This window comes from Felis catus, chromosome F2 (genome assembly GCF_018350175.1).
Source record: "Felis catus isolate Fca126 chromosome F2, F.catus_Fca126_mat1.0, whole genome shotgun sequence".
NCBI lineage: Eukaryota > Metazoa > Chordata > Mammalia > Carnivora > Felidae > Felis > Felis catus.
Genome location: NC_058385.1, coordinates 82,077,827 through 82,104,976, shown reverse-complemented (window position 1 = coordinate 82,104,976; position 27,150 = coordinate 82,077,827). Strand labels below are relative to the sequence as shown.

At 60.8% G+C, this 27,150-nt stretch overlaps 1 protein-coding gene across 4 annotated transcripts; it reads left to right on the top strand.

The window, feature by feature from the left end:
- Positions 1-14,829: 14,829 nt before the first annotated feature.
- On the top strand, positions 14,830-17,551 carry LY6H (lymphocyte antigen 6 family member H). 4 transcript variants are annotated; one of them, XM_023248611.2, is made up of 5 exons: positions 14,891-14,935; positions 15,299-15,414; positions 15,888-16,015; positions 16,708-16,827; positions 17,079-17,551. In XM_023248611.2, exons 3-5 carry the CDS (start codon positions 15,949-15,951, stop codon positions 17,312-17,314), a joined length of 423 nt encoding a protein of 140 aa, XP_023104379.1. In that variant the 5' UTR covers positions 14,891-14,935; positions 15,299-15,414; positions 15,888-15,948; the 3' UTR covers positions 17,315-17,551. The 4 variants fall into 4 exon arrangements, with proteins under 4 accessions (XP_011289798.3, XP_023104379.1, XP_023104377.1 ...); XM_011291496.4 differs by lacking the exon at positions 15,299-15,414 and having other exon boundaries at positions 14,830-14,935; XM_023248609.2 differs by lacking the exon at positions 14,891-14,935 and having other exon boundaries at positions 15,206-15,366.
- Positions 17,552-27,150: the final 9,599 nt, after the last annotated feature.

Sequence of the window (27,150 nt, the reverse complement as noted above, 5' to 3'; positions counted from 1 at the left end):
GCGACGCGCAGAAGAAAGAACCTGGACCACTTCCTTACACCAGACACAAAAATAAACTCAACATGGATGAAACACCTAAATGTGAGACAGGAAGCCGTCAACACCCTAGAGGAGAAAATAGGCAACAACCTCTTTGACCTCAGCAGCAATAATTTCTTGCTTGACATGTCTCCAAAGGCAAGGGAATTAAAAGCAAAAATGAGCTATTGGGGACCTCATCAATATCTCTCTCACTTTCAAATCAAAAGCTGGAAGTGATTAAGCTCAGTGAGAAGGCGTCAAATCCCGAGACAGGCTGAAAGCGAGGCCTCTTGCACCAAAGGTTCGTCCAGTTGTGAGCGCAAAGGAGCCATTCTTGAAGGAAAGTACAGGTGCTTCTCCTGCGAACGCGCGGATGATAAGGAAGGAAAACAGCCTCGTTGCCGATGCGGAGAAAGTCGGGTGGTCGGACGGGAGATCAGATCAGACACGACGTCGTCTTAAGCCAAGGCCTGGCCCGGAGCAGGGCCCTCCCTCTCGTCCGTCCCACGACGGCTGGGGGAGGCGAGGGAGCCGCGGGAGGAGAGCCGTAAGCCAGCAGAGGCTGGTTCCGGAGGGTTCAGGAAAGAAGCCGTCTCCACAACCTACGAGTGCAGGACGAAGCAGCCAGTTTTCCAGAAGATCGAGCTCAGATAGTCAGCGAGGGTGGCTGCACTAAGCAACTGGTTTTCGGTGTGGATGAGACGGCCCGGTCCTGGAGGGAGACGCCGTCCCGGACCTCCGCAGCCAAGAGAAGTCGGCGCCTGCCTTGACAGCCCCGGAGCACGGGCTGGCTCTCTTGGGAGGGGCCGACGCGGCTGGTGACTTCAAGAGGGAGCCGGTGCCCAGTGACCATGCTGGAATGAGGGCCCGAGGAGTGGTGCTAGGTGTCCTCCACCTGTGCCCCAGCGGTGGGACCACAGAGCCCGGCCGGCGGGCATCTGTCCACGACACGGCCGACTGGGTATTTGAAGCCCACCCTCGAGGCCTTCTGCTCAGAAAATAAAGATTCCTTTCAAAGTCCTGCTGCTCCTGACAAGGCGCCTGGTCACCCCAGAGCCCCGCTAGGGATGGACGCGGAGATTTGTGTTGTGTTCGTGCCGCTAGCACAGCATCCGTTCTGCGGCCCACAGATCAGGAGTTAACTTTTGACTTGCAAGTCTTCTTACTTAGGAAATACATTTTGTAAGGATACAGCTTCGGGGCACCTGGGGGGCTCAGTCAGTTGCGTGTCCGACTTTGGCTCGGGTCGCGACCTCGCGGTTGGTGATTTCAAGCCCCACGTCGGCTCCCCACATCCGTCAGCCCAGAGCCTGCCGCAGATCCTCTGTCCCCCTCGCTCTGACCCTCCCCCGCTTGCGCTCTCCCAAAAAATAAATACGTATGTTTTTTCAAAAAGGTTTTAATTAAAAAAAAAAAAAAAGGACATAGCTTCCATAGACAGGGAGTCCTCGGACGGATCCGCGCAAAGTTGAAAACCTTCTGGAAAGCAGTCACTGTTCTAGATGCCACGAAGGACCCCTGTGATTTCGTGGGAAGAGGTTGAAACGTTAACACCGACAGCAGTTTGGAAGAAGTGGCTCTGACCCTCGTGGAGGACTTTGAGGGGCTCAGGACGGCCGCGGAGGACGGCCCCGCGGAGGCGGTGGGGACCAGAGGGCCGGGATCAGAAGCGGAGCCTGAAGACGGGACCGAACTGCTGTCGTCTCAGGATAAAGCTGACGGGCGAGGAGGTGCTGCTCGGGGAGGAGCAGAGAACGTGCTTCCTGGGGATGGAAGCTCCTCCTGGCGAGGATGCCGTGGAGATTGTTGGAAGGACAACAGAGGATTTAGAATATTCCGGAACCCTAGTTGGTAAGGCGGTGGCAGGGCTTGGAGGACCGTCCCCACTTGGGAAGGAAGTTCTGTGGGTAAAATGCTGTCAGACAGCGTCACCTGCTCCAGAGAAATCGTTCGTGAAAGGAAGCATCCACTGTTATTGCAAACTTCACGCTGTCGTCTCGTTTTGAAACTGGCCACCGCCACCCTGGCTTCAGCGGCAGCCACGCGGACCAGCCAGCAGCCGTCGGCCTCAGGGCAGGTCCTCGGCCAGCAGAGAGAAGCACGGGCTGAAAGCTCAGATGAGGGCTAGCGATTTTTAGCAAGAGAGTATTTTTTTAAATGTTAATTTATTTATCTGTGTGTGGGGGGAGCTTGAGTGGGGGAGGGGCAGAGAGAGGGAGAGGGAGGGGGGAGAGAGACACAGAGAGAGAGAGAGAGAGAGAGAGGGAGAGAGAGAGAAACCCAAGCAGGCTCTTGGATCCGATGCAGGGCTGGATCTCACGAACCATGAGGTCGTGATCTGAGCCGAAATCCAGAGTTGGACCCCCAACTGGCTGAGCCACCCAGGCGCTCCTAGCAAAAGGGTATATAAATTTTTTTTTAATGTTTATTTATTTTTGAGAGAGAGAGAGAGAGAGAGAGAGCACGAGCAGGGGAGGGGCAGAGAGAGAGGGAGACACAGAACCCAGAGCAGGCTCCAGGCTCCGAGCTGTCAGCACAGAGCCCGACGCGGGGCTGGATCCCATGAACCGCGAGATCATGACCTGAGCTGAAGTGTAGCAAGGGAGTATTTTTAATGAAGGTACGTGCATTGTTTTCTAGACACAAAGCTGTTGCACGCTTAATAGACAACAGTGTAGCGTGAACATGACTTCTATAGCCACGGGGAAGCCAACATTTCACTTGATTCGCTTCGCGGCGACGTTTGCTTCGCCGTGTGGTCTGGAGCCCAGCCCGAGTTCCGTAGGCTCCTCTATTCTTATGTGCGGTTGTTTGCGAGGGAGGCCGCCGGAACCCTGGGCGCAGAGGGTGCAGGACTCAGCGTGCGGAGGACCCTGCTCTCCCAGCACGCGGTCTGCTCGCCTCTGTCACCGGTGAGGAAATAACAGCCTCCTCGGCCGACCCTCCTACGGCCAAGGGGCTCCGCTTCCGGAAGACATCGGGACCACAGCAGCCACAAGCAAAGCACTTTGGGTTGTTTTCATTTGCTTATTTTTTTGTGAGGGCGTCAGTTGTGGTTAGGGTGTGGGCCGGGTTTCCTTCCTCTATTTGGGGTGCTCTGTCTCTTTATTTGTGCTTTATCCCAGGATTCCACGTGGTCTGTGAAGTCTGATGCTCGGTCACATTAGCTACTGTCCCCCGGGTGGCCGTAGACAGTACCTCCTGAAGGCGCATGTAAGAGGACACCGCCTAACGGCGAGACGGGTGCACGGGACTCCCTGGAGTGTCTGCATGGGGTGCACACCTGTGACTTGGGGTGTTCGCCCACAGGATGGGCTGAGGGGCTCACCTTCCCTGGCACCAGCCTGATCCCGGGGTGGGGCTGGGGTAGGGACCCCGGCGGGGGGGTGGGCTGGGCCCTGGTCCAGGCCAGGCTGTTGTGCTGGAGCCTGATCTGAGAGTCAATGCAACCACCCGCACGTTCCCTTTCTGGGGGCTGGGACCCGAGTCCAGGAAGCATAGGTGTCTCATAGATGCCCTTGAACCCTGAGATCTGGCCCCAGCAAAGACGGCACTGAGAGAGCACTGGACCACGGGCTACCCGGGGAGAGGGCTGGACGAAGAGCCAGGGGCCTTGTTGCCAGAAGCTTGGGTGTGGTTGGGGGAATGGGGGCAGATACACACATAGGTGTTCGGTGGAACCCGCTGTGTGGGACCTTGAGCTGGGAGCTGGGGACAGAGAGGTGGCAGGCACGCGGAAATAGGAAAGGAGGGAAGGCTGCGTCAAGGACCCCTCATGAGGAGGCAGTAGTTGGTGGGGATCCACCAGGGAGGGCTTCCTGGTGGAGGTGGCTTTTGAGCTTGGTCAAGAAGAGACCCTCAGGTGGAGTGCGGGAAAGATAGGGCTGGGCCGGGTGTGGGAGAACCATCCAAGGCTGGAGAGGAGTCCGTGTAAATATCTAAGGGCTACTGGTCACACGTTTCAACCCCCCACAGTTATGAGCCCCAGGATGCCTCCCACTCATGCTTCATGTACACTGGCTGCCGTGTCCCGGCCACTGCCGTTAGCACACACGCCTCCACTCAGCGATGAGCGGGTCTGAGCACGGACACCTGGGTGTGGGGAGAACAGCGTGAACAAGGGAGACACCCTCAGGGCAGGAGGTCCAATGGAGACTGCTGCCAAGCAAGCAGGGCCCCAGACACTTGTTGAATATGGTGCCTTGTGGTTGGTTCTACAGAGAACAGTCACTGGAGATGCTGTGAGAGCACACGGCTTGAGGAGCGGTGTGGGGGGCTTCCCTGGGGAGGTGACATTGAAGACAGGACCTCAGAGCTGAATAGGAGTTGGCCAGTTGCAGGAGAAGGGGTTGAATGGTTCCAGCCTCGGTGAGCGGCGTACGCGAAGGTCCTGAGGCAGGAATCTGGCAAGTACGGGAGCTGAAAGGACAAAAAGGACAGCGGTTGGAGCTGAGGCGGTGACAGAAGAGGTGGGAGGGGCCAGGGGTCACGGAGGGCTTTGGACTTCATCTTGAGAACGATCAGAAGCCCCTAAAGCATTTGGACACTGAGTTTGTGATAGCCGCTCTGACCTCCTCTGGAGAATGGGTTGGGGTGGGTGGGAGTGGGCGCAAGGAGCCCGGGTGACGCCCTGGCGGGGGTCCGGGTGAGAGAGGGTTGGACCGGGGCCAGGTGGGGCCTGGGGAGGACAATGGATGGTCAGAGAGCTCCCAGAATATTGCTGGCCCTGCCGGCAGATGGACTGGCTTGGTGTCCTCTCCGGGGCTTGACCCCTGCCCTCTTGTGTCTCTCTTTCCGCTGGGGCCCCTTGGGCCTTCCCCCACCTGGGGCTCTTCCCCACAGATGCTGTTTTTTCTGGTCTTTGCTGTGTGTGTATGTGTGTGCACACGCGTGTGTTTGTGTCTGCACATGTGCGCGTGTGGACGTGTGTGCATATACAGGTGTTTGTGTCTGGTGTGTGCATGTTTGTGCATGTGTGTGCATATGTGTGTGTTTGCATGTGTGTGGTTGTGTGTGTGCATCTTTACGTGTGTTTACGTGTATGTGAGTTTGTATTCGTGTGTGCGTGAGCGTGTTTGTCTGGTGTCTACTGAGGGCATCTCGGGCCCCCACAGCGATGAGACACCCCCTGGGCCACCTCCTTCAGGAAACAGGAATCCCCAACATCAGTTGCCCCTCCGCCTACAGGGACACCCATCAGGAGCTTCAGGGGGGCCTCGGCCTTACAGCCTGGGCTGGGTTCATGCGTGGAGGGCAGGGCAGTGGAGTGGAGGGGACATGTTCCTCTTCACAGGCCTCTCTCCTTGGTTCCCAATCCAGGCAGGAAGGGGCCGCATCCCTGTGGTGCGGGGTGGGGGGAGGGGGCTCACGAATGGAGGAGGGGACTCTCAGCCCCCGCCTTGAGGGGAAAAGGCAGGAGGAGGCCAGGCCCCGTGGGCCCTGTGGGGAAGTCGGGGAGGTAAAGCCGGGGCAGGGTAGGGTAGCCTGAGCCCCCCAGTGGGGCGGAGGTGGGGGAAGAGGAGCTGTGGGTGGGGCTGAGAGCCACCCCACCCTCTCCCTTCTGTGTAAGGTGGGTGCTGGTTCCGTGAAGGGGGTGCTATTAACCCCTGATCTGGTGGCATCTTGCCCCTGGGGGGGTGTCCTGTTGGGGGGGGGGCTGTAGCCACACATGGGGCCTCTGTCCTGTCCACCTCCTGCTGGGCCTGGGGGGAGCCCCTTCCCAATGATGGACTGTCCCTTCCTGCTCTGCCCCTAAGGTGGACCCCTGCTCCTGTCTAACTTGGAGGCCCCACAGGGGCGCCTGGGTGGCTCAGTCGGTTGAGCGTCCTACTTCGACTCAGGTCATAATCTTGCAGTCCGTGAGTTCGAGCCCTGCGTCGGGCTCTGTGCTGACAGCTCGGAGCCTGGAGCCTGCTTCGGATTCTGTGTCTCCCACTCTCTCTGCCCCTCCCCAACTTGTGCTCTGTCTCTGTCTGTCTCTCAAAAAATAAATAAATGTAGCTTGGAGGCCCCGCTGCCTGCCCCTCCTTCCCAGGCCCCTGGGCTCTGCAGGTGGGTCTGGGTGTGACTGAGTCTGCCGGGCCCAGGATGCGTCCCTGGGTCCTCAGAGCACAGGAGGCCCTCCGGCTTCTTGCACGCAGGCAGCTGGCCAGGGCTGGGGGCCCTTCCCTCTCACAGCGCCTATGACACCCTGTGTTTGTTTCCTGCAGCAAATCGCAAACTTGGTGGCTTAAAACAATAAAAAGTCTCTAGGGGAGGGTCCTTCCGGCCCCTTCCGGCCTCTGGTGGCTCCAGGAGGTCGGTGGCCTGTGGCCACGCCCAGGGTCGGCCTCCGTTGCCGCGTGACCTTTCCCCGTGCCTTTGTGCCTCGCATCTTTCTTTTCTCATCTAAGGTCTCCAGATGTTGGGTCTAGGGCCCACCCCAAATCCAGGATGACCTCATCTCTACATCCTTAACTCCATCTCATCCACAGAGAGCTTTTTTCCAAATAAGGTCGCGTTCACGGGTTCTGGTGGTTAGAACTTGAGCGTCTCTTTGTGGCCACCATTCAGCCCACGTACACCCTGCCCCCCACTATTCTGGGGGTCAGAAACTTTCTCCCTCTCTGAGTTCGGCGGCTTCTCAGGAAAGGCTTGACACAGCGTCCCTGTCAACCCTTGGCTGAGAGGCTGGCCCTGTGAGCACGCAGGGCAGTCTTCGGGAAAACTCCGTAGCTCTGGCCCGCGGCCGCATCCGTAGTCTTGGACGGCTCGGAGGGTTCTGACAGTGTCGGCCGGAAGACAAGGCCGGGAGCTCTGGGAGCACATCTCGGGCAGGACCCCGTCCTCGGCCCCCGCTGCTGCTTCCGCGGGCTTAGGGCTGAGTGCGGTGGCTTTTGACGCTGTCCCTGGTTCTGACCATCTGAGAGCTGGCTCTGCTCTGGGGCTGGCCCACTGGCCAGTCATCCGGGGCCTGAGCACAACGTGGGATGAGGGTTCCTGCCGGTTTAGCGCTCAGGGACTTGTCACTGTGCCCCTGGGCAGAGTGAGGTCTCCGTGCTCCCTCACTGGGGTCTGGGCGTCTGCGCCAGGGCGGGTCCGGAGGAGGGAGTTGAGGCTCCTGGCAGGACCTGTGCAGACCGCAGGGCCAGGGACACACAGGGACTTGCTCTGCTCTGGCTGCTAGAAAGAGGGTCCTTTCTCCTGCTAATCGTGACTGATTGTTACTCTTTGTTTGCAAAATCCTGATAGGGTGAAACTGACCTACATGCATTGGAAGGAAGCTGAGTAGCTTGGAAACTGGGTTAGGAATCACCATCTCCCTGGCAACCAAGCCCACCCAACATGGGGAGAGCACAGTCTCCGCTCTCTGAGGAGCAGGCCCAGAACCGCACTCCCCAGGGGCTGGGGCCGGACGCCTAGGACTTTAGTCTTCAAGACTCTGACGTCTGTTCCCCCACCCCCCCACCAGGCCCAAGTCAGGCCCTGCCCACTTGTGTGATCTTTTGTTGCATAAATTACTCCAAAACTTAGGGGCTTAAGGCAACACGGTTTGTGCTCTCCCGGTGTCCGTGGGCTCGAAATGCAGGCGTCACCTCTATGTTAGGGTCCCTGAGGAAGCTGGGGTCAAGCTGTCGTCCGGGGCTGTGGTCTCATCTGAGGGAGGCCTGGGTGGGGGACCCACTTCAAGCCCCCTCGAGTGGCTGTCGGCAGGCAGGACTCACCCCCTCCGCAGGCGGGGCAGCCGGATTCCCCGAGGGTGAGCGGGAGAGGGCCTGAGCCTGCCTCAGAAGCTGTTCTTTTTATAACCCTGTCTCAGGGACACCATCCCTCCGCCCTCTCTCTCCACCACAGGCAAACGGCTAAGTCCAGCCCAGGCTCAGGGGAGGGTAGCAGGGGTGTCCCAGGGGTTCTGAGAGCCCACCCACCACACCGCAGGCTCCAGATGTTGGGGGTTGGCCGCCTTGCCCTAGGCCTGGCAGAGACCCTTCCCCCTCCCGTCTCCTCCTCCTCCCCCCTCCTCTGCCCACCCCCGCTCCTCCCTCTTCCTCCCTCCTCCCCTCTTACATCACTTGGCTCCTCTCCCAATCACCCCTGCTCCGTCCCGTCTCTGGGACTTGGGGCTTGCGCCAGCCTCGTCTTCCAGGCCTTGGCTCGCTGTCTCCTTCCGAGGCCCCGTCCACGCCCCCCCCCAGCTCCTCTCATGACAGCTCACATCACCCCACAGCCGCCTTTCTGTTTGCCGGCTCTCCCCTGCTGCCTCCCTCCCCGGGGTAGGGCTCGGCTGTCTCTTTGGCTGGTGGCAGGAATGGATGACTGTGCCGTGGTGGTGCCCTGCCAGACGCTGGGCCAGACGCCCAGTGAGCACTTTAGTGGTGGCATTGTGTGTGCTCCCCACAATGCTTTCACAGGTGGCTAGCACCCCCTATTCTACAGGCGAGGGACCGAGGCTCAGGAGGTGACGCAGCAGGCCCAGACCACCCCCCCCCCCCCCCCCCCCCCCCCCCGGCATGGCGTCTCCTGTCTCCCCCCAGAGGCTGGATGTCACCACTCTGCTGTTCTGCTTCTGTTTCCTGGAAAGAGGCCCTGGACGAGCCGGCTAGGGTCACACACGACATGCCGTCGAGAGCACAGAGCACAGCCCTGTGCGCTTCAGGAGCTGCTGACCTGCTGAGGTCTCAGTGAGCGTGTGAGTGAGCGTGTAAGTGTGTGCGAGCGTGCAGGTGTGGCAGAGGAAGTGCATTAGTGTGGGCGTGGATCTGTGACGGTGTGAGTGTGCATATGTGTGAACGTGTGTGTGCACGTTAGTGTGCACGCGGTGTGAGTGTGTGTGGAGCGTGTGCACGAGCGCCGGCGGCTGGGGGGTGAGGAGCCCTGAGTGCTCCCTGCAGTGGGAGCTCCCCCAGCCTGGACCCCGGGCTGGGCGCTGTGCTCAGGGTCCTTGCAGCTGCTCTCCGGGCTTCTAACACTGCTGGGAAGGGGTTCTTCGGAGCCGACTTGAGCTTCGAGAAGGCTCAGATGTCTCGAAGGGGACCCTGCATGCTGAGAGGTGGTCTCGGGCAAAGGCAGATGATGCAGGCATGATGGCCACGGAGCCCTGGAGCGGTGGCCGGGGTCGCGTAGCTGCCCGTGCTGGGTGGGGGGCGACGGCGGGCTCCCAGAGACACAGTGCATTCAGGGGAGGAGGTGGGAGGAACTAAGATCTGACCTCCGTTCTGGGTCCAGGGCCACCAGAAGGCCAGCTTGGGGGAGGGGCCTAGACTGCTGACTGCAAAAAGGAAGTGCAGGCTGGGAGGGAGGGAGGTGTCGGGATGGGTGTTACAGGCGGAGGGAGCCCGTGAGCAGAGGCTGGAGAAGCAAAGCGGCGGGGAGCACGGGCTCCTCTGAGGCTGTGGCTTGACCTGGTGCAACCTCCTCTGCAGGAATGTTCCTCTGATGCCTGGACATTGGCACAGGGAAGGTGGAGAGGAAGGTGGCAGGCAGGAACAGCACAGGTGCTCAATGCTGGTGGCAGAAACGCCCCCAGGACGCTGGCCTGGAAGGAGTAGGCCGCCCCAGGTGACAGCTGACAGCTACCCCTGCCCGGGACATGTGCTCAGACCTAGGCAGGGGTGGGGGAGAGGAGTCTCCCCAAGCTGGGAGAGTACTGGGGCTTTGCCGGGGAGTCCCGTGGGCACGGCTGGGGCCCGGGAGGCTCCGGGGAATTGGAGGCGGTGTAGCCTGGGGACGGGTGTAGCCTGGGGACAGGTGGCTCAGAGGGACCAGAGAAGGGAAGGGCCTCTGTGTGAACCCTTGCTGGGACTTGAGCCAACGTGGGCCTAGGTGTCAAGAGGATGACACACGGACAGATGGACAGACAGATGGACAGCTCCTGGACTCAGGCAACAGTGACATCCTGTGAGGCACTCGTCTCCCAGTGACAGGACCTGTTTGCACCTTCGCTGCTTGGGCTGGACCCTCAGCTGGCCTTGCTGTCTCTGCACTTCCTCGCCTGGAGACCCCACCTGTTCCCTCTGTGCCGACCCAGACCACACGTGCGTCTCCAGCCCAGACCCTGCGCTGAGCCCCGCAGGCACTTGCGACCCGCCGTTGGTGCCCTCCAGGCGTCCCCAACTAACGGAAAGGCTTTAATGCCTTTCATGGCCAATGTGCTCACCGTCCTGCCCTGGGTCCACCCGCTTCCCGAGCCAGAGCCCCGGAGGTGGGCATCCTGGACACACGTGGCCAAGTCTCGCGAACCCATCCACCTGCCCCATTTCTACTGCCACCCCTGGTCTGAGCCGCTGTCCTCCTCACTACCCCTCCCCCTCCCCCGCCCCGGCCCCATTCCATTCTAGAAACTTCCAGGCCATTCTCCACTCAGCAGCCACGGGGATCTTCGGAAACGTCGACTAATGATGCGTGTGCCTGCCTCGGCCCCTTCCCCCTGCATTTCCCTGTGATGTTGATGGGAAGTCTGGGAGAGTGGGGGACAGGGACAGAGACTGCAGCGGGCTTCAAGCTCCAGCGGCCCTCACTTACCAGGTGTAAGTCGCTCCCTGTAACGGGCCGGGTTCTCCAGAGAAGCAGGACCAGTGGGACGTGTAGAGTTACATAGAGTCGTTGTAAGGAATTGGCTCGTGTGATTTTGGAGTCTGGCAAGCCCAGAACCCACAGGGCACGCCAACGGGCAGAAGAGTCAGTAAGAGCCAATGTTCCAGTTCAGGTTCAAAGGCTGTCTGCTGGCACAAGTTCCTTTTGCTCAGAGGGAGTCCGTTTTTGTTCTATTCAGGCCTTCAACTGATTGGATGAGGCCCACCCACACCATGGAGAGCAATGTGCTTCATTCGAAGTCTACTGATGGAAATGCTTTTTTTTTTAATGTTGATTTATTTTTGAGAGAGAGAGACAGAGAGAGCAGGAGTGGGGGAGGGGCAGAGAGAGGGAGACAGAGGGTCCCAAGTGGGCTCTGTGCTGACGGCAGTGAGCCTGATGCGTCATCAACAGCGAGATCATGACCTGAGCTGAGTCAGACGCTCAACTGACTGAGCCACCCAGGCGCCCCTGCTGACGTACATGTTAACCTCACCCACAGACATCCTCACAGAAACCACCAGGACGACGTCTGACTCAATATCTGGGTGCTGTGACACAGGGACGTTCTTTCCCTTCCCGTGTGAGGCGCTGCCCCTGGCCCTTCTGCTGGTTACCTGGAGGCTTTCTCCTGCACCCTTATCGCCCGAGCACTGTCTAAAGTCCGTGTCCCGCGCTGCCTCTCAAACAGCGCACGGGTCTCAGGACCCTCTGACTCGGTCACCCCGCCCGTTGCCCGTGCCTTGTCCTCGGGTTCAGTCTTTTCAAACTTCACGTATCGGACATTCTTCCCGCCTCAGATGACGACCCCAGCTTCCATTTCCCTCCCAGAAGCCAGTTTCTTCCCACACGCTTCCTTCTCGAGTCTAGCCCTTCCTTCTGGAATACCTTTTCCTTCTGCAGTGTATTCTCCAAAAGTTCCTTTAATGAAAGGCCGCTAGCGGTAAACCCTCACAACTCCTCCAAAGTGTTGTCAGAAAACATTTACGTGCAAACTTTTCATTATTTGAAAAATTTCTCTTGTGCTTATTTTTGGAAAACTGCCGAGGTCCCGCCCCAGCAGGTCCGGGGGTTCCCGAAGGATGAACGGCGTCGGCGAAAACAACAAATGGACACGGACAACGGCAGTGGGTTCGACTGGCCGCTTTATTGTGGCAAGCGTGGCATCATAGTTGTTAGCAATTTTCTTGTGGCGTGCATTATCTATGTTTCTCGGCATTACCTAATTCTAAAAATGTTCTTTTGTGTAATCACCCATTAAGGAACAACATAGTTATTTTCTTGTAAGTTCCGTCCTGCCCTTTCAAGGTCATCCAGCTCTCAACACCTCAAGTGGAACGTTTACAGGGACGTGACTTCTTAATGGTTCCTTTGAACCATTTGCGGCACAAGGAACAAAAGCGTTCGCTTTGGTCTGGGTGCCGGGAGGGAGCCAGGAGGGCCCTGGAAACCCACGCCTTATGCGCTCCCAGAGAGACAATGTTTACCTGGGAACTAATGAGCCATTCTGTACCTTAACCCCCCAGGTCCGGTTATCATCTGGAATGCCTCCTGGGGGCCAAGCGGGCCTAGGGGTTGGAGCAACTTGTATCCATAGGTACATTCCTTTGTTGCCGGAGTGGGGATTTCGAACCCATTCGTCCCCCTCCTCGGCTGGGAAATATATGGGCCCATCCTTCCTTTGGGTAGAGGAGTCTTTCTAGGGGGTGGCAAGGGCTGGATGCAGGGCCGCCTGACTTCCCTGCGGAATCTTATGTCTTTCCCCAGTGGTTCTTCTCCCGGGGGGCCTGTCGTGGGCAATCCCAACCGACAAATCCCCAGGCACTTTCATTGGTAGGGGGGCTGCCCTGACCAACGCTAAGGCCAAATTACATAAAAGCAGAAGGACAAGAAGCTTCCCTTCTGGTGGGCCGCCACGCAGCCCCGATCCGTCCACCGCCCGGGCCCTGCCATCAGGCTCCTTGGATAGCTTGGCTTCCGGCAGAAAACGGTGTAGAAAATTCTTAGCGGGCAGTTACTTTCCTCTGAGCACTTTGAAGACACTTACTCCACAGTCTGGGCATCCATTTCTGCTGTCAGTTTACCTGCTGTTTCTTTAGTGTTGATATCGCTCTTTCCTTTAGGCTATTTTATTAAAATTTTTTTTTAATGTTTATTTATTTTTGAAAGACAGAGAGCGCGAGCGGGGAAGGGGCAGAGAGAGAGGGAGACACAGAATCCGAAGCAGGCTCCGGGCTCCGAGCTGTCAGCGCGGAGCCCGACGTGGGGCTCAAACTCAGCAACTGTGAGATCACGACCTGAGCTGAAGTCAGACGCTTAACCAACTGAGCCACCCAGGTGCCCCATCTTTTGGCTGTTTTCAAGATCTCTTGCCTGCCGTTGGTGGTCTGTGATTTCACTCTGCTGTACCTAGGTGTGAATTTTCTTTTTGTTTATTCCATTTAGTATACATTGCGCTTCTCTGTAAATGCTTACCTGTCGCCAGTTCTGAGGCATAATCTCTTCGAATACTGGCTGTTTTTCCTTTGGGACTTTGACCATCCCTCTCTCGGCGCTCAGACGGTGCATGCTGTGTGTTTCAACCTCTCTTTTCTATTTTCTGTCCCCTTATCCCTTATACCGCAGTCTCGATAATTTCTATAGATTTAAATTCCAGTTTGCAAATTCCTTCTTCAGTGGTATCTAATGTGCCGCCTAATGCATTTGCTGTTTTTTTTTTTACAACAGCTTTGTTGAAATATGACTCACATACTATAAAGTTCAGCTTTTTGAGGTTTTTAATCCAGTGGTTTTTAGTCCATTCACAGTGTTGTGCAAGAATAGTCTCTATTTTTAGAATATTTTCATCACTTGAAAGAACGCCTTGACCACTAGCAAGAAGTCCTCATTCCTTCTTCCTCCCAGCTGGAGGCGACCATGGATTGACTTTCTCTTTTTTGGATTTCGCTATTTCGGACATCTCATGTAAATGAAGCCATATCATATATGTTTTTAAACGACTTTATTTTCATTTAGCCTAAATCTTTCAAAGTTTCTGATGACCTGCTAATTTCAGTGAGAGCTTTTCATTTCTAGGGGTTCCCCTCTCCGACAAAGCACGGTTCTGGCACTGCCTTGTTCTTTCCTACAATCTAACTTCAACCTACCACACAAATGAATCTTGTATTCTGTATCGCACACTTTCAGTTTAGAAGGTTTGTGGAGATTTACATCCGTATCTCTTCATCGTTTCTTCTGTGTCTTTGGAGACCCATTTTCTTTGGATGTTTGCTGATTTTTTGACTTTGAACTCACATATATTTAGTGTTTATTTTTTATTTTTGAGAGAGAGATAGTGCAAGTGGGAGAGGGGCAGAGAGGGGGGAGACACAGAACCCAAAGCAGGTTCCAGGCTCCCACCTGTCAGCACAGAGCCTGAGGCAGGGCCCGAACTCACAAACCATGAGATCATGACCTGAGCTGGAGTCGGATGCTTAACGGACTGAGCCACCCAGGCGCCCCTGAACTCATATTTGAATTGAAGGTGTGGGAGCCCCAGTCCCCAAGTTGGAGTCGCCTGTCTATCTCCTTCCCCTTCACTCCTCCAGCCCGGGGCGGGGTTAAGGTGTGCAGGCTCTAGGGTTCCAACACTCGCCCTGTCACCTGTCACTGTGTGACCTTGGGCGGGGAGCTCAACCTGTCTGTGCTTCCGTTTGCTCATTGTAAGGTGGGGACGCCAACAGCACTTGCAGGGAGGGTGTGAAGCTGTCACGACATAACACACGGGTTTACACAGAGCACATACTATGTACTGGGTCCATGTGATCAGCGTCACAGCTCACACGGGGATATTAGTGATAATCGTCTGTCTGAGGTAAGATCGGGCGGGGGTGGGGGGTGGGGAAGGCGGAGCTCTTCTCACAGTGCTCAGCGCTAGGCCAACCGTAGGAACTCCACAAATATTTGCCCGGCCAAACGAAGGCAGACTAAAAGAAACAACCCCCAACACGTGCACAGGAGCTGGGGCTCACTCGGCGCTCAGCAGCGATGGATTCCAGGCACAGGGGGCAGCGGGTGCGAAGACACAGCACTCAAAAGCTTTGTGCGGCGGGAAGGCGAGAGACAAAGCTGAGAAACCGGCCAAGCAGGCGGCGGAGGGCATTGAATGCCGAGACCAGCATTTGGGACTGGCGCCTCGGACTTGGATGTGGCGGCGGGTGGGGGTGGTCACGGCTGCTCCGGGTCCGGGCGGGGCGCGGGTGCGCACCCGCAAACCATCGAAGCGGGGACGGCTGGCCTGGGGAAGGCCCCTTCGCTGGGAGTCTGCGAACGAGGGCCTGAGCGAATCACCTCCGCTGTTACCCGCCTCCGTCCCTGCGTCTTTGTGCGTTTCGCTCGCTTCCTTTCGCAGTAAACGTTCTTCCGAGAAATTTCGAGGGGATCTCCGCCAAGCGGAGGGGGAAGGGCTCTCGCCCGCGCCGGGGGAGGGGCGCGCGGGACAGCCGCGGAGGGAGCCGGCACCGGAGGGGGCGGACGCGCGGGCCGGGCGCTGGCTGTCGAGGGGCGCGGACGGCCCGGGACGGAGACCCGCCGGGGCCCCGAGCCCCGGGCGCCCAGCCCGCCCTTCTCCCGCCGCCCCCGCCCCCCGCGCGCCCCCGCCCCGGCTCCGCTCCGCCCCTCGCGCGGGGTCCGCGTCTGCGGCTGCGTTCCCCGAAAGACAAGGCTGCGCCCGGGTTCCGGTCCGCAGGGAGACCGAAGGGCACCGCTCCCCGCGCCTCCCGGAGCCCCGGAGCCGCGAGCCCCCCCCCCAGGGATGTGAGTGCGCCCCCGACCCGAAGCCCGCGCTCCACGCCTCGACCTGCGGTGAGCGCCCGGGCGCGCGCTGGAGGCGAGGGGCGGGGGCTCGGCCCGGGGTTCCCGGGCCCCCAGCCCAGGGGTGGGGGTGGGGACGTGGCGCGCGCCCCTCCCCCATCGGCAGGTACGGCCTGCTCGCACCTTGTCTTGCCCTTTTCTCTCCGGACGCACCTGCCGCTCCCCAGGGAGAAGACGCGCTGCCCCCGACCCTCCCCCCGCCCCCCACAGGTGCCCGGCGCGGGTTGGGGGCATTTCGAGCTGTCACCCTGCCCGAGACGGCGGACCTGTTCTCCCCGGAGGGGATGCTGTGATGGTGGACGCTCTGGGGGATGGGCTGGGGGTAGGGCTTCGCGAGCTAGCGGACCTTCCTCCCCTCCCGGGATTTCCAGGCGGAGGTTGCGCTCCGGGGCCGCAAAAGGAGGGGGGGGGGGCTTGGGTCCGGCGGGCGGCGGGGACCCCTGACCGAGGCGTCTCCTTGCCAGGCCTGCGCCCCGGAGGACCTCCGCCCACAACCCCCGCGCCTTCCCGAGGCCCGCCTGGAGCATGCCGCCTGCAGCCATGAACGGCCTGGGCCTGGTGCTGCTGGCCGCCCTGCTGTGCTCTGCGCCCGGTGAGTCTGGGGGCGGCCCGCGGGGCTGGGCCGGGTCTCCGGGAGAGCCGGGCTGTGGGGCCGCCATCCTCCGACGGTGCCCGTCACGTCCACACCGGCTCCCGACCCCGGCGACCCCAGCCGGGCCCTCGCGCCCGTCGCTTTGACTCACGGTGCTCCGGCCCCAGCCCCAGCCGCACGGGGCCCTCCTGGCTCCTGCCCGCCCTTGTACCGTGGGCTAGTCCCGCACGGACGCCCCCTCGTGCGCCCCATCGCTTCTCAGAGCCCCCTCCTGGCCTCTCAGCGAGTCCTTCCTGGCTTGGAACCGACCGAACTGTGCGGGGAGGTGTGGGAGCGTGCAGGAGCCTGCGGGAAAGCCCCATAAGTGTGAGAGGTGTGTGTGGCTGGTGTGTGCGTGCATGTGTGCACACGTGTGTGTGGGGCCACGGAGGGTGCCCAGGGGCTTCCGGAGTTCCGGCGGCTGGGAGCCTCCCCGCAGACTGCCCAGAAGGCCCCGCGGTTCTCCCAGGGCCCGACCTCCGGGGGCCAGTCTGGCCTGGTCACCGCTGGTCGGCGAGGGGGGTGTGGCGCTTGGCCTCCCGGAGATGCGCGGTCCTCCCGGGAGCAGCCTCGGTGGCCAGGGGAGTGGGGCACACACGGGCCAGCTTGGGCCGCAGCTCCTCTGCTCATCCGCGTCCTCGTGCCCTGCGCAGCTCACGGCCTGTGGTGCCAGGACTGCACCCTGACCACCAACTCGAGCCACTGCACCCCGAAGCAGTGCCAGCCGTCGGACACGGTGTGCGCCAGCGTCCGGATCACCGACCCCAGCAGCAGTGAGTCGGGACCTGGACCCGGCAGGGGGCGGTTGGGAGCGTCCTCTGAGCCCCTCTGGCCGTGGATACGAGTGGGGGTCTGTGGGTAGGACACTGCCTTGCTGTGTGACGGTGAGCGGCGTCGCTCCTGCCCAGGCCCCCTCCGTGGCCCTCTGCGTGAAGTTGAGGCGGCGTGGGTGGGTCCCGTGCGGGGCAGGAGGAAGAGGGCGCAGGTGCGGCTCTCGCCCCAGGCTCTCCCCGCTCTGCCCCAGGCAGGAAGGACCATTCCGTGAACAAGATGTGCGCCTCGTCCTGCGACTTCGTTAAGCGGCACTTCTTCTCGGACTATCTGATGGGCTTCATTAACTCTGGGATCTTACAAGTCGATGTGGACTGCTGCGGGACGGATCTGTGCAACGGGGGGCCGAGGGCGGGGGGTGGCCCCTGGGCCCTGGCCGGGGCGCTGCTGCTCAGCCTGGGGCCGGCCCTCCTCTGGGCTGGGCCCTGAGGCCCTCCCCCTCCCACAGGGCTTCCAGCTGACCCCCCCTCCCTGAGACTCGAGGCCTCCCTGTCTCTCCACCAGCTCCGAGTCCCAGCCGGCAGGATGTCTCCGGGCCCCGGGGGTGCAGGCAGGGGGCTGGGACCCCCAGGTCTCCGAGGGAAAGGCAGGCAGAGCCAGGCCCAGCCCCACAGCCTGGCTGTGAGGGCGTCTTCCGCGGAGAAATAAAGTCGCTTCTGGTCCAGACACGTGGGTCTGAGCCTGGGGGTGGGGGTGGGGCTGGCCGAGGGGTGGGGACGAGTCCCGACGGAGGACGCGCGGGCAGAGGGCATGAGGCACCGGGACTGGGGGCTCGTGCGTGCGTGCGTGTGCTGGGCTGCCTGGGGGGGCCTCGGGCCTCGGAAGCGGCTGTGGGGGGCTGGAGTGGACAGAGTCACGGCCGGGACACGAGGGTGAGGCCTTAGAACCATGCGCGTGTGCACGCGGACACCAGACGTGGGAACACGCACACTAACACACACCCGTGTCTGGAGGGCTGTGCTCTGCTCCCGCACCCACGCGCACGTAGCCACACGCTCCCGAAGCGTCCGCAGGTGCGCACTGAAACGTTTACGTCACGCCAGCTCGGGGTGCCCCAGCCCATGCGCACTCACGTCTGGGTGCACACCGCTCGGCCCTCCGTGTCCAGCGGACACACGCCCCTGTGTCTCCTCCTGCTCTTTCGCATGGCCTTGGGGTGATCAGACTGGGGGGCCGGCTCCCCTCTGAGCTGTTGGGAGCACTGTCGTGCCCAGAATTGCCTCTTAGCAGACACCCCCTGCCCCCAATCTGAGCGGGGCGCCACCTTGGGCAGGGTCCTGGAGGCCAGCCCGCCCACCAGGGGCCGAGGAAGCCCCGTGTGGGATGCCCCAGACAGACTGGGTGCTGCGGGTGGGAGGCGGCAGGGGAGGACGTGTAGGTGAATCTTAGGGAACCACGCGCTTCCTGCTCTCGCGGTGGGTCTGCGGTTTTGCCCCTGCACCCTGAGTCCAACCCAACCTCCCACACCTGCCGGTCTGCGGGGGTCGCCCTATGGCCCAGGCACACCACGTGATGCTTGGCGGCCCTTCCGGGCTTTCTCAGGGCTCTGACCTCTGCCCAGTTCTTTCTCCTCCCCCGGTGGCTGACCCAGGCCTTGGTCGCTCCCGGGTCTTGGACTCCTAGGCAAGAACCGTGTTTTCACGGAGGGCTGGCGGTGGAATTCCTCCTGGGGCTCCCCTGGCGTGAGCGAGGGAGAGGGATCTGGGAGTCCAGGGTGAGCCAGAGAGGAGAGGGGTCGCTGGAGACCGGTGTCAGCTTCCTGCTGGTGCAGACAGCCGGGACTTGTCTCCTGCTCGGTTTGAAGTTTGCTCTGCTTCTCTGCAATGAACCCATCCCCGCCCCTCCCCAAACTCAGCAAAGTGTGCTACCCACCGTGTGGGTCTGGTGCTTTGGGGAGCGTGAGGACCGGGCCCCGTGGGCGGGTGACCCGCAAGACGGCAGCTTGAGGATTCAGATGCCGGACGCTGGTGCCGGCGGGGACACTGAGCAGTGGAGGCCGCTGACACATCGGGAGGACGAGGCCGCCCCCCCCCCCAGACACGGGGTTCCGACCAACTTTTCGGGCCATCTTTGCGTGGGGAGTGTGCAAAACACAAGTGGGGAGCCGCTCCCAGCGCTCTCAGTGTGCTGTGATTCGAGGTGGACGGGGGCTCCGGGGGCAGCATGACCTGGAGCCCCTGCTCGGACGTCTCCCCTCTGCTTCCAAGCTGCCGCCTCGAAGTCTGGGCCCGTGCGTCCGAGGGCCTGCGAGCGGTCTCCACTTTGACGGGCTGTCCTCGTGGGGCCGAGCCCCGCAGGCTGCGGGGCGCGCTTGGTCCGGCTGGGCACGTGGACAGCGCTGGTGAACCCGTGCGCCCTTGGGGCGTTTTTCTGAAGAACTGGCCAAGGACACCCTTCCGGATCTACACAGAGCTTTTGCTTTCGGGGTCTGCATAGTACTCCCCTGAAACCGCCTCTCACCCCAAGGCGAGGGGTCCGTTCTTTCACCAGCACCCTGTGTGACCAGCGTGACCGCCCTCGTCCTCGTGTCCTCATGCAGTCGAGTGACTCTCTAGGGGACTCAGGAAGCGGGTGGCTGAGCCAGGAGAGCATCCGTGTGGAAGGAGATGGCCCCCAAAGAAGGGAAGGAAGCCGTGTCCCCTCCCCACTCCTCCCACCCCTCACCGTGGGCCCCTCCTCTTCCAGGAGCTTCCGTCCGTCTGGGAGACCGAGCGGACCCTGGCCCTGATTTCCACTGGAAAACGCTTTTGCGAGGTTGAACGTCTCACTGGTTTGTCACGACCTGTGGCCCTTGTGTTGTGGCCCTTGTGTTTTCTTACAGATTTAGGGACCCTTTTGTGTGTTAGGTGCCGTCCTTCCCACGGTCCTGTGTTCTGGTGTCCTTGCCGTCCTCGCGTGCACGTTCTCAGGTTCTGTGTGGTCCAAGCTAATTGTTGTGCTTTCTGGATCTTAGGAGGGCCTCCTGTGCCCTGACCTTGGGAAGACAGTCCTCATATCCTGGTGCTGTTATAGCGACGGCCACTACCTGCGGACATCCAGGCCCCCCGGGGCTCGTCCACGATGTGGCAGGACTTCTTCGAAATAAATGGCCGTTGTGTCTCAGTGCCACCCATTGAAGAGCCCGTCTTTCCCCCGTTGACGTGAAGTGCCACCTTGGTAACAGCGCGCGGCACCCGCGTCCGTGCGGGTCCGACCCGCCTCGCGTCGGGGCCCCGCCGGGCGCTTTGCTTCTGGCGGCTTCACAGCGAGTTCCAGAGCTGCTGAGGCAGCGCCTCTTTTTAGAAGGTCGCTGCTTGTCACCGTTTATTCTTCCAGGTGAATGTTAGGATCCACTCGTCCACTTCCAGAACGGCCTCGGAGGGGTGACTGGAATTTCGCCTGTTTGGGGGTGACGCGGGGGATGGGGTCGTGGTCCCGGTCTGAGGTCTCACCGCGCAGCCGACTGCCCCATATGCCCCTTGGCGATTTCGTTTTCTTCCTCTGCGACCTGTATCTTCTTTGGCGTCTTTACTGCTCGGCAACTTGTAGCTCTGGGGGGCGTTGTAAGTGGGATTTCCCCCTTTGCTGTAAACCAAACTGGTCATGTTCGGGGTGGTGACCTGATGTTTTTCATTCTCCTCGTGCCGTTCTTTCCAGAAGTGCCCACCCCCTACCTGGCCTTCATTGAGGCAGGACGGCTGGGGGGCGCCTGGGAGGCTCAGTCGGTTGAGCAGGCGACTTCGGCTCGGGTCGTGATCTCGTGGTTTGTGGGTTCGAGCCCTGCGTCGGGTCTGGGCTGACGGCTCGGAGCCTGGAGCTGCTTGGGATTCTGAGTCTCCCCCTCTCTCTGCCCCTCCCCCACTCACGCTGTGTCTCTCCTTCAAAAATAAATAAACTTAAAAGAATTAAAATAAAAAGCAGGATGGCTGGGGGCTTCGGGCGTCAGGAGGGCAGATGACCGAAGCAGCCCCTGGATGACCGGCCTCCGTGTTTCTGGGAGCCACCACCCACAGGGCCACGGGTGTCTCTGAGACAGGACAAGACGCAGAGAAGGAGTCTGCAGAGAAGCCCCTTTGAAGTCAGGGAGGCAGAGAGGAATCTTCCTCAGACGAGACGGAGATGCCCCTGGGCTGAGAAGGCAGAGGGGCTGGAAGGAGCCAGGGTAGGGGGGTGGACCCCAGAGACAGGTTCCTGAGGGGCAGGACCTCTGAGCGGTCCCGGCTGGATCTGGCCCGGGTCACCTGGAGATGTGATGTGGCCTGGGGATGACAGGGTGCGGCCGCGCCGACAGGAGTGACGGCCGTCCGGGTACAGCTTGGACGCAGCCCCGGGGGGAAAGAGAAGAGGCGGTGTTCCACGTTGGCCAAGACGTCAGGATTTTCCCCCCACCCCGGTAAGATGGGTCTAGAGGGAAAAACTGTGGCAGAAGGATTAAAGTTCCGTGCCTCGTTCACCTGGGTTGGGGGCTGAGTGCCACACGCTCCGGTGTGGCAGGGCCGGGGCGCCGCTCTGGGCGGCGAGCTGGCCGGCTTCCCGCTGCCTCTTGGCCCTCCTCCGCGGTCTCTGGCGGTGTCGTCCAGAAGCGTCTCCCTGGCAGAACCAGACGCGGCGGGCCACCCTAGGGGCTGGGAGGCTGCAGAATGCAGCTCCCAAATTGCAGAGACGCGGGGCTCGGGCTCAGGGACTGCCAGCAGGGTGCGGCGGGCTGGGGTGACCTGGGGGCCGCCGCAAACAGCACGGCCACACGAGCAAGGAGAGGCTGATTTTCCAACACTTAACCTTTGTCACCTCCACTCCTGGCACTTTCCGGTGCACGACCAGGCCGCCGCCGGACGGAGATGATTTCGACTCAGCTTTCTCAGTGTGTTTACTGCTTACTCAATTTTTGAGGCTGTCGCCTTAGCCGGGACCGCAGAGCGGCTGAGTAATGACACCGCCGTAGGGCGCGTCTGTGTTAATGGCAGGCCTTTCCTGCGGCACCTCGAATCGAAGTTTGCTTTTGGGCTTGAAAACTAGTCTTTATTCAGCTGAGACTCTTTATTTATTCACATCTCAATTAGATTCTTTTCCGTGAGGAATGGCTGATGAGTTTTAAAGAGACAGCCTTTCACCATTTGTTGCTAGAACTCCCTATCTGCTCATTTAATGAGTAGTCGAGACAACGGGTTCTGTCGCCGGACCTCCGGATGGTTAGGCACCCTGGCTTTTGTGACAAACGAGCTGTGGTGGGCGTCATGGTGCAGGATTCTTCTAGACCATCGCCTGACACCCCCCCCCCCGCCCCCCCTGCCGTACTTGGTCAGGAGAGCTGCGTCAGATTCATGGCTGGGATCTGTCTCTAGTCCTTTGGACGTCATCCCTGGAGGTGAGCTCAGGATTTTGGCAGCCTCACAGAGGTCACAGGCACAGCCCACGCTCTGGAGTAGTCTGGCTGGGGAGGGCGTCGGTGGAGTTCACCTTCCCCAGGGCCTCCTGGGGGGGTCTGGGGGAGTCTGGTGTGGGCCCAGGGCAGCGGCAGGGTCAGTGGGTGCCCTGTGCCTGCCCCCCCCCCACCCACGTCCTCACCCGGTGGGTGCGGGACCTGTCCACCTCCTCGTTTGCATTGGTCTCAGCCCCTTCAGACCCCCAGGAAGCAGACCTGGAAGAAGTAGGTAAGACACGGGCATTCGGAAATGGTCAGTGCGTTTGCAGGGAAGGCCGGGGCTCAGATGCCTCTTGCTGTTTGACCCGGACCAAGTCCTGCACCCGCTCTGAGCCTCGTTTGTGATGTGGGGACACACCCAGCTCATGAGGGAGGGGCGGTGTTTGCAAGGAACCTTGTTCCAGCTGGCAGAGTGCTGGTCCCACAGCAGGGCTGGAAGAGTGGGGGTGGGGGGTGGGGGGGTGGGGGGTGGACTTGAGGCTTGCCCTTGACCCTCCCTTATTCCGCCAAGCCCCCCTCCTCCGGACCTGAGGGCTTCCCTGAAGCGCAACCTCTCCGGGTGGTCTCTCTCCCACCCTTCCCCCTGGCCTGTGCCCCAGCCCCCTGAGGTCGCCGCCGGTGCCTCGTCCGGTCCGTCCGGTCTGTATTTCGTGTCCCTCAGCCCCCACCCCGGGTGCTTCCGTCTCCTGGGGCCCCAGGGCACTGCTGGCTCAGCCCTGCACACGGCCAGTGCTGCTAACCGTTGGTGGAGAGGGCCGAGCTGGCCGAAGCCCCCAGGCACGCCTGCTTCTTCCTGTTCCACTGGAGGGACATTTACGTGGGACGTCGCCGGGTATCCGCCACCTCACCCAGCATCTGCACACTGGGGACCCACAGGTCCTTGAGTTTGGCATTGCAGGGAAGCGGACCTTTCCCCGAGGCGGGGAAGGAAGCCATGCCTCCCCGTGGCCGTGGGAACCTGTCCGCGGAGGGCTTTGGTCGCAGGCGCCCAGGCCCTGCACCGAGATCCCAACTGAAGTGCCCAGTTCTGGCTCCAGGAATCTGCAGCACCCGCGCCCACAGCACACGGAGGGGCCGCCGGGACAGGTGGCAGCAGCAGGCCCCCGGTGTCACGTGCTTCCGGATTCGTTTTCCACTTTTGGGAGCTAAGCGCTAGGCTCTAGGCCCCGGGAGTGAGCAGCGGGCAGATGGCCCTGGCCCTGGTCCCGTGCCGGTACCAGGAGGGGCCCGCTCTCCTTCTCCGGGGGCCTCCTTACCCTTCCTTGAGGGGGCTGCTGGGACGGGGCGGCCCCGGGGCAGGGGGCACAGGGACCCCGGGCCTGGGAATTAGGCCAGGGGCTTCTCCGTTTTCTTTTAACTTAAGTTTTTGAGCGGGTGCTGCGTTCCCGCCATAAGCAGGTGGGAGGCGTGGCCCCCGCATCTCCCGCCCTGCCCCCCCTGTGCCTCCAGGTGTCTGTGCGAGGACCGGGCGATGTGGCCATAGTTCCGCCCTCCGCGTCCTTTGTACACACGAGTCGTGGGCGGTTGACTTGTCCCGAGAGGCCTCGCGGGCGCGGCGTGTCCACACCGGCGCAGACGGGCTCCCCCAGCCCTCGCTTTCCAGCTCCCGTCTGTCTCTGCTTCCTGTCCGTCGGGCCTGCTTCACGCACCCTTGTGTTCAGACACTGTCAGGTGTCCATCCCCCCCCCCCCCCGAGCTGGCCTCGCTGAGCCAGAGGGTCACTCTGGCGGGAATGGCGGTCGCGCTGCCCCAGGGGCGGTGACAGCAGAGGGTTGTCCCCTCAGTGGGGCTCTGCCGTCGGGGGGACGCAGTTGTGTTACACGTTTCAGGAGTCGCTCCCCCGTCCTGCTCCCTGCCAGCGGCTGTCGCATCTGTCTGTGCTGGCCGAGGCCGAAGTCTGAGGAGCGTTTATGAAAAGTGACCCCGAGTGAGGAGGGGGCGGGCGTGGGCCTCACCACTTGGGCAAGGGGCCTGGCTCCTCCCGGGGAGACCACGCGCTGCCGGCCCTGAGCTTCTGGAGGGCTCGACAGGTGGGCCTCGCGGCCAGCATGCTTGTCAGGGGCAAGGGAGACAACGATTGACCGAGTTCAAGCCTGAGGAGCCCAAATTTCAGGAACCCGGGCCTGGACACCTTTGAACTGCAACCTGTGGGCAGCCAAGAGCTGACCGTGTATCCGAGTCACGGGCTCAGATCCACGTTCCCAGAAGGGCCAGCGGGCCACCGTGTGGAGGTGGGGGAAGGCCTGGAGGTCCGGGGTCTGGGGCGTGAGACGGGGGTTGGTGCCTGTCTAGGGCACTAGGACTCAGAGATGCGGGGTGGTGGGGAGAGTGAGGGCTCAGGGAAGGGATGGCCCGTGCCGGGCCCGGGGGACGGTCGCCAGGTCAGGGCACAGGCGAGGAGGCGGTTGGGACAGGTGGAACCGGTGACAAGCTCAGGGCTGTCCAGGCTGACGTCACCCAGGGGGATGTCCTGGAGGATGGGGAGATGTGGGGCGGGGCCCTCGTGTGAGGGATGGGAACGAGGACGAGAGTCTGTGGGCGAGAGTCTGAAGTTCCAGAATTCCTAGGCTAAAGGCGAGTGCCGCCCGTCCCCCACTGTGCCCAAGTCCCCCTGATCCCACGCTGGTCTTGGCGCTGGCCAAGACCCCTCCCCCGGGTGAGGGCCGGGGAGAGGTTTGGGGAAACGCATGAGTGTCTGTCCAGCCAGGTGACTCCGTGGCTGTGTGGGAGGGTCCGGAGGCAGAAGTGAGGCTGGGGGCTTGGTCTGCACCGGCCACTTTGCCCAGGGAGCACCCAGCCATTTGCCTGGCTTGTGTGGGGAGGGCGTCAGCGTTAGGGGGGCTGCTCCCCGTCCTCCCAGGCGGGCTGCTTGCTGGGAGGTCACGCACTTGGAGCAAGAACCCCGACCCTTCCCTGGGCAGAGACCCCTACTCACCTCCCAGGCCAGACCCCTGCAGGCCGCCGGCAGTGTCGCTGAATGAATGAATAAAACACAAGATAGAAAATGACTTACCTGAGGGACAAGTCATGAGTCGTGGGTCACTGAGAAAAGGCGGCTGACAGGGCAGCCGTGAGGCGTGCAGGTGTCAGGGGACCCTGCTATGGACTGGAGCCTTCAGCGTCCACACTGCCCCTCGGCCCCGGTTCTCCCCAACTGCCCTTCTCCCCAGGTCTCCCTGTTCTGAAGGGAATATCCGGGCCCCTGCTCCAGTCCCTCCAGAGCACCGGGCCCTCATCCCCTAACTTGGGGACCTAGCAACCCGTGGCCCCAGGTGGGCAAGGAGACGCACGGATGATCAGAAAGACAGTCACCTTTCCGAAGCAACGAGGTCGGGGCTCTCGATCCAGAAGAGACCTCGGAGGGGAGCGCTGGTCTACCCGAGCAAGCATGGCTGGGAAGGCTTGAAGATTGGCTGATCTGAAAGTAAGTCGTTCTTTGGTGAGCGTCCCCAGTGTCCCATGCGGTGATCACCTGGTTACTGTGCCTTCAAATCCGCTGGGTTTCCTCATAGAGCCCTCCCGCCGAAGCCAAGCTCTCGTCTCTAGTCTGCGGAGGTCGGGCGGAGCCAAGGAGAGCCCCGGGTGACCCGCGGAGGACACGCACACGGCAGAGAGATGTCCAGCTGTACTAGTCGCTGGGGAAATGCCAACCACAAACGAGAGTCCTGCCCCGAGGTTAGCAAACATTCACAAGCCTGATCCGGCCACGTGATGAAGTACACGTGCACGGCCAGATTCTCCTGCACGCCGCGCGTCCGAGATCCTGGGGCACAGCCCGCCCGGGGACACGGCGTGGCACATTCTCTGGGTGGTCTGTTCCCAGAACCAAGCAATCGCTTCCCATCGCCCAGTGAAACATCTCACGCAGGCGAGAAGGCGTATGGTCGCTCTGTGCGTGAGAGCCGCCGTCTGAAAGCCCAAATGACCATCACGGGGTTTGGGTTGATGAGCTGTGATACAGTCACGTGATGGAGCGCTCTGTGGCAGTTGTGGGGAGTGAGTTAGCCACAACACGATTCGGAAGGAGGCTAGCAGCGCAGGTCCCGACACGGTACATAAAGCTGACGCTCGTATGTAAAGTACACCGTTGTTCTGTAGAAGTGTGATGGGCAAGCATAGCTTCACAGACAATAACGCTGTATGTCACCTATCTATGTGTCTGGCATCTACCCAACATCCATCCGTAGGTCCTTCCATCCTTTTGTCCATCCGTCCCCATCCATCCATCCATCTGTCTGTCCATCCATCCATCCTTTCGTCCATCCATCCATCCATCTGTCCACCCATCCGTCCATCCATCATCCATCCATCTGTCCGTCCATCCATCCATCCATCCATCCATCTGTCCATCCATCCATCCATCCATCCATCCATCCATCCTTCTGTCCATCCATCTCTCTATCCTTCTGTCCATCCGTCCATCTGTCTGTTCATCCATCCATCCATCCGTCTGTCCATCCATCTGTCCATCCATCTGTCCATCCATCCATCCATCCTTCTGTCCATCTGTCCATCTGTCTGTCCATCCATCCATCCTTCCATCTATTTGTCCATCCATCCATCCATCCATCCATTCATCTGTCCGTCCATCCATCCATCTGTCCACCCATCCGTCCATCCATCATCCATCCATCTGTCCATCCATCCATCCATCCATCCTTCTGTCCATCCGTCTGTCTGTCTGTCCATCCATCCATCCTTCTATCTGTCCATTCATCCATCCATTCATCTGTCTGTCTGTCAATCCATCCATCCATCTGTCCGTCCATCCGTCCGTCCATCCGTCCGTCCGTCCGTCCATCCATCATCCATCCGTCTGTCTGTCCATCCATCCGTCTATCCTTCTGTCCATCCGTCCATCTGT

What these genes read in the sequence shown, in the direction of transcription:
- LY6H (XM_023248609.2), top strand. An exon ending in CCTGCTGTGCTCTGCGCCCG is followed by an intron (nt 16,016 to 16,707) that starts GTGAGTCTGGGG and finishes TGCCCTGCGCAG; the next exon opens with CTCACGGCCTGTGGTGCCAG. An exon ending in GATCACCGACCCCAGCAGCA is followed by an intron (nt 16,828 to 17,078) that starts GTGAGTCGGGAC and finishes GCTCTGCCCCAG; the next exon opens with GCAGGAAGGACCATTCCGTG.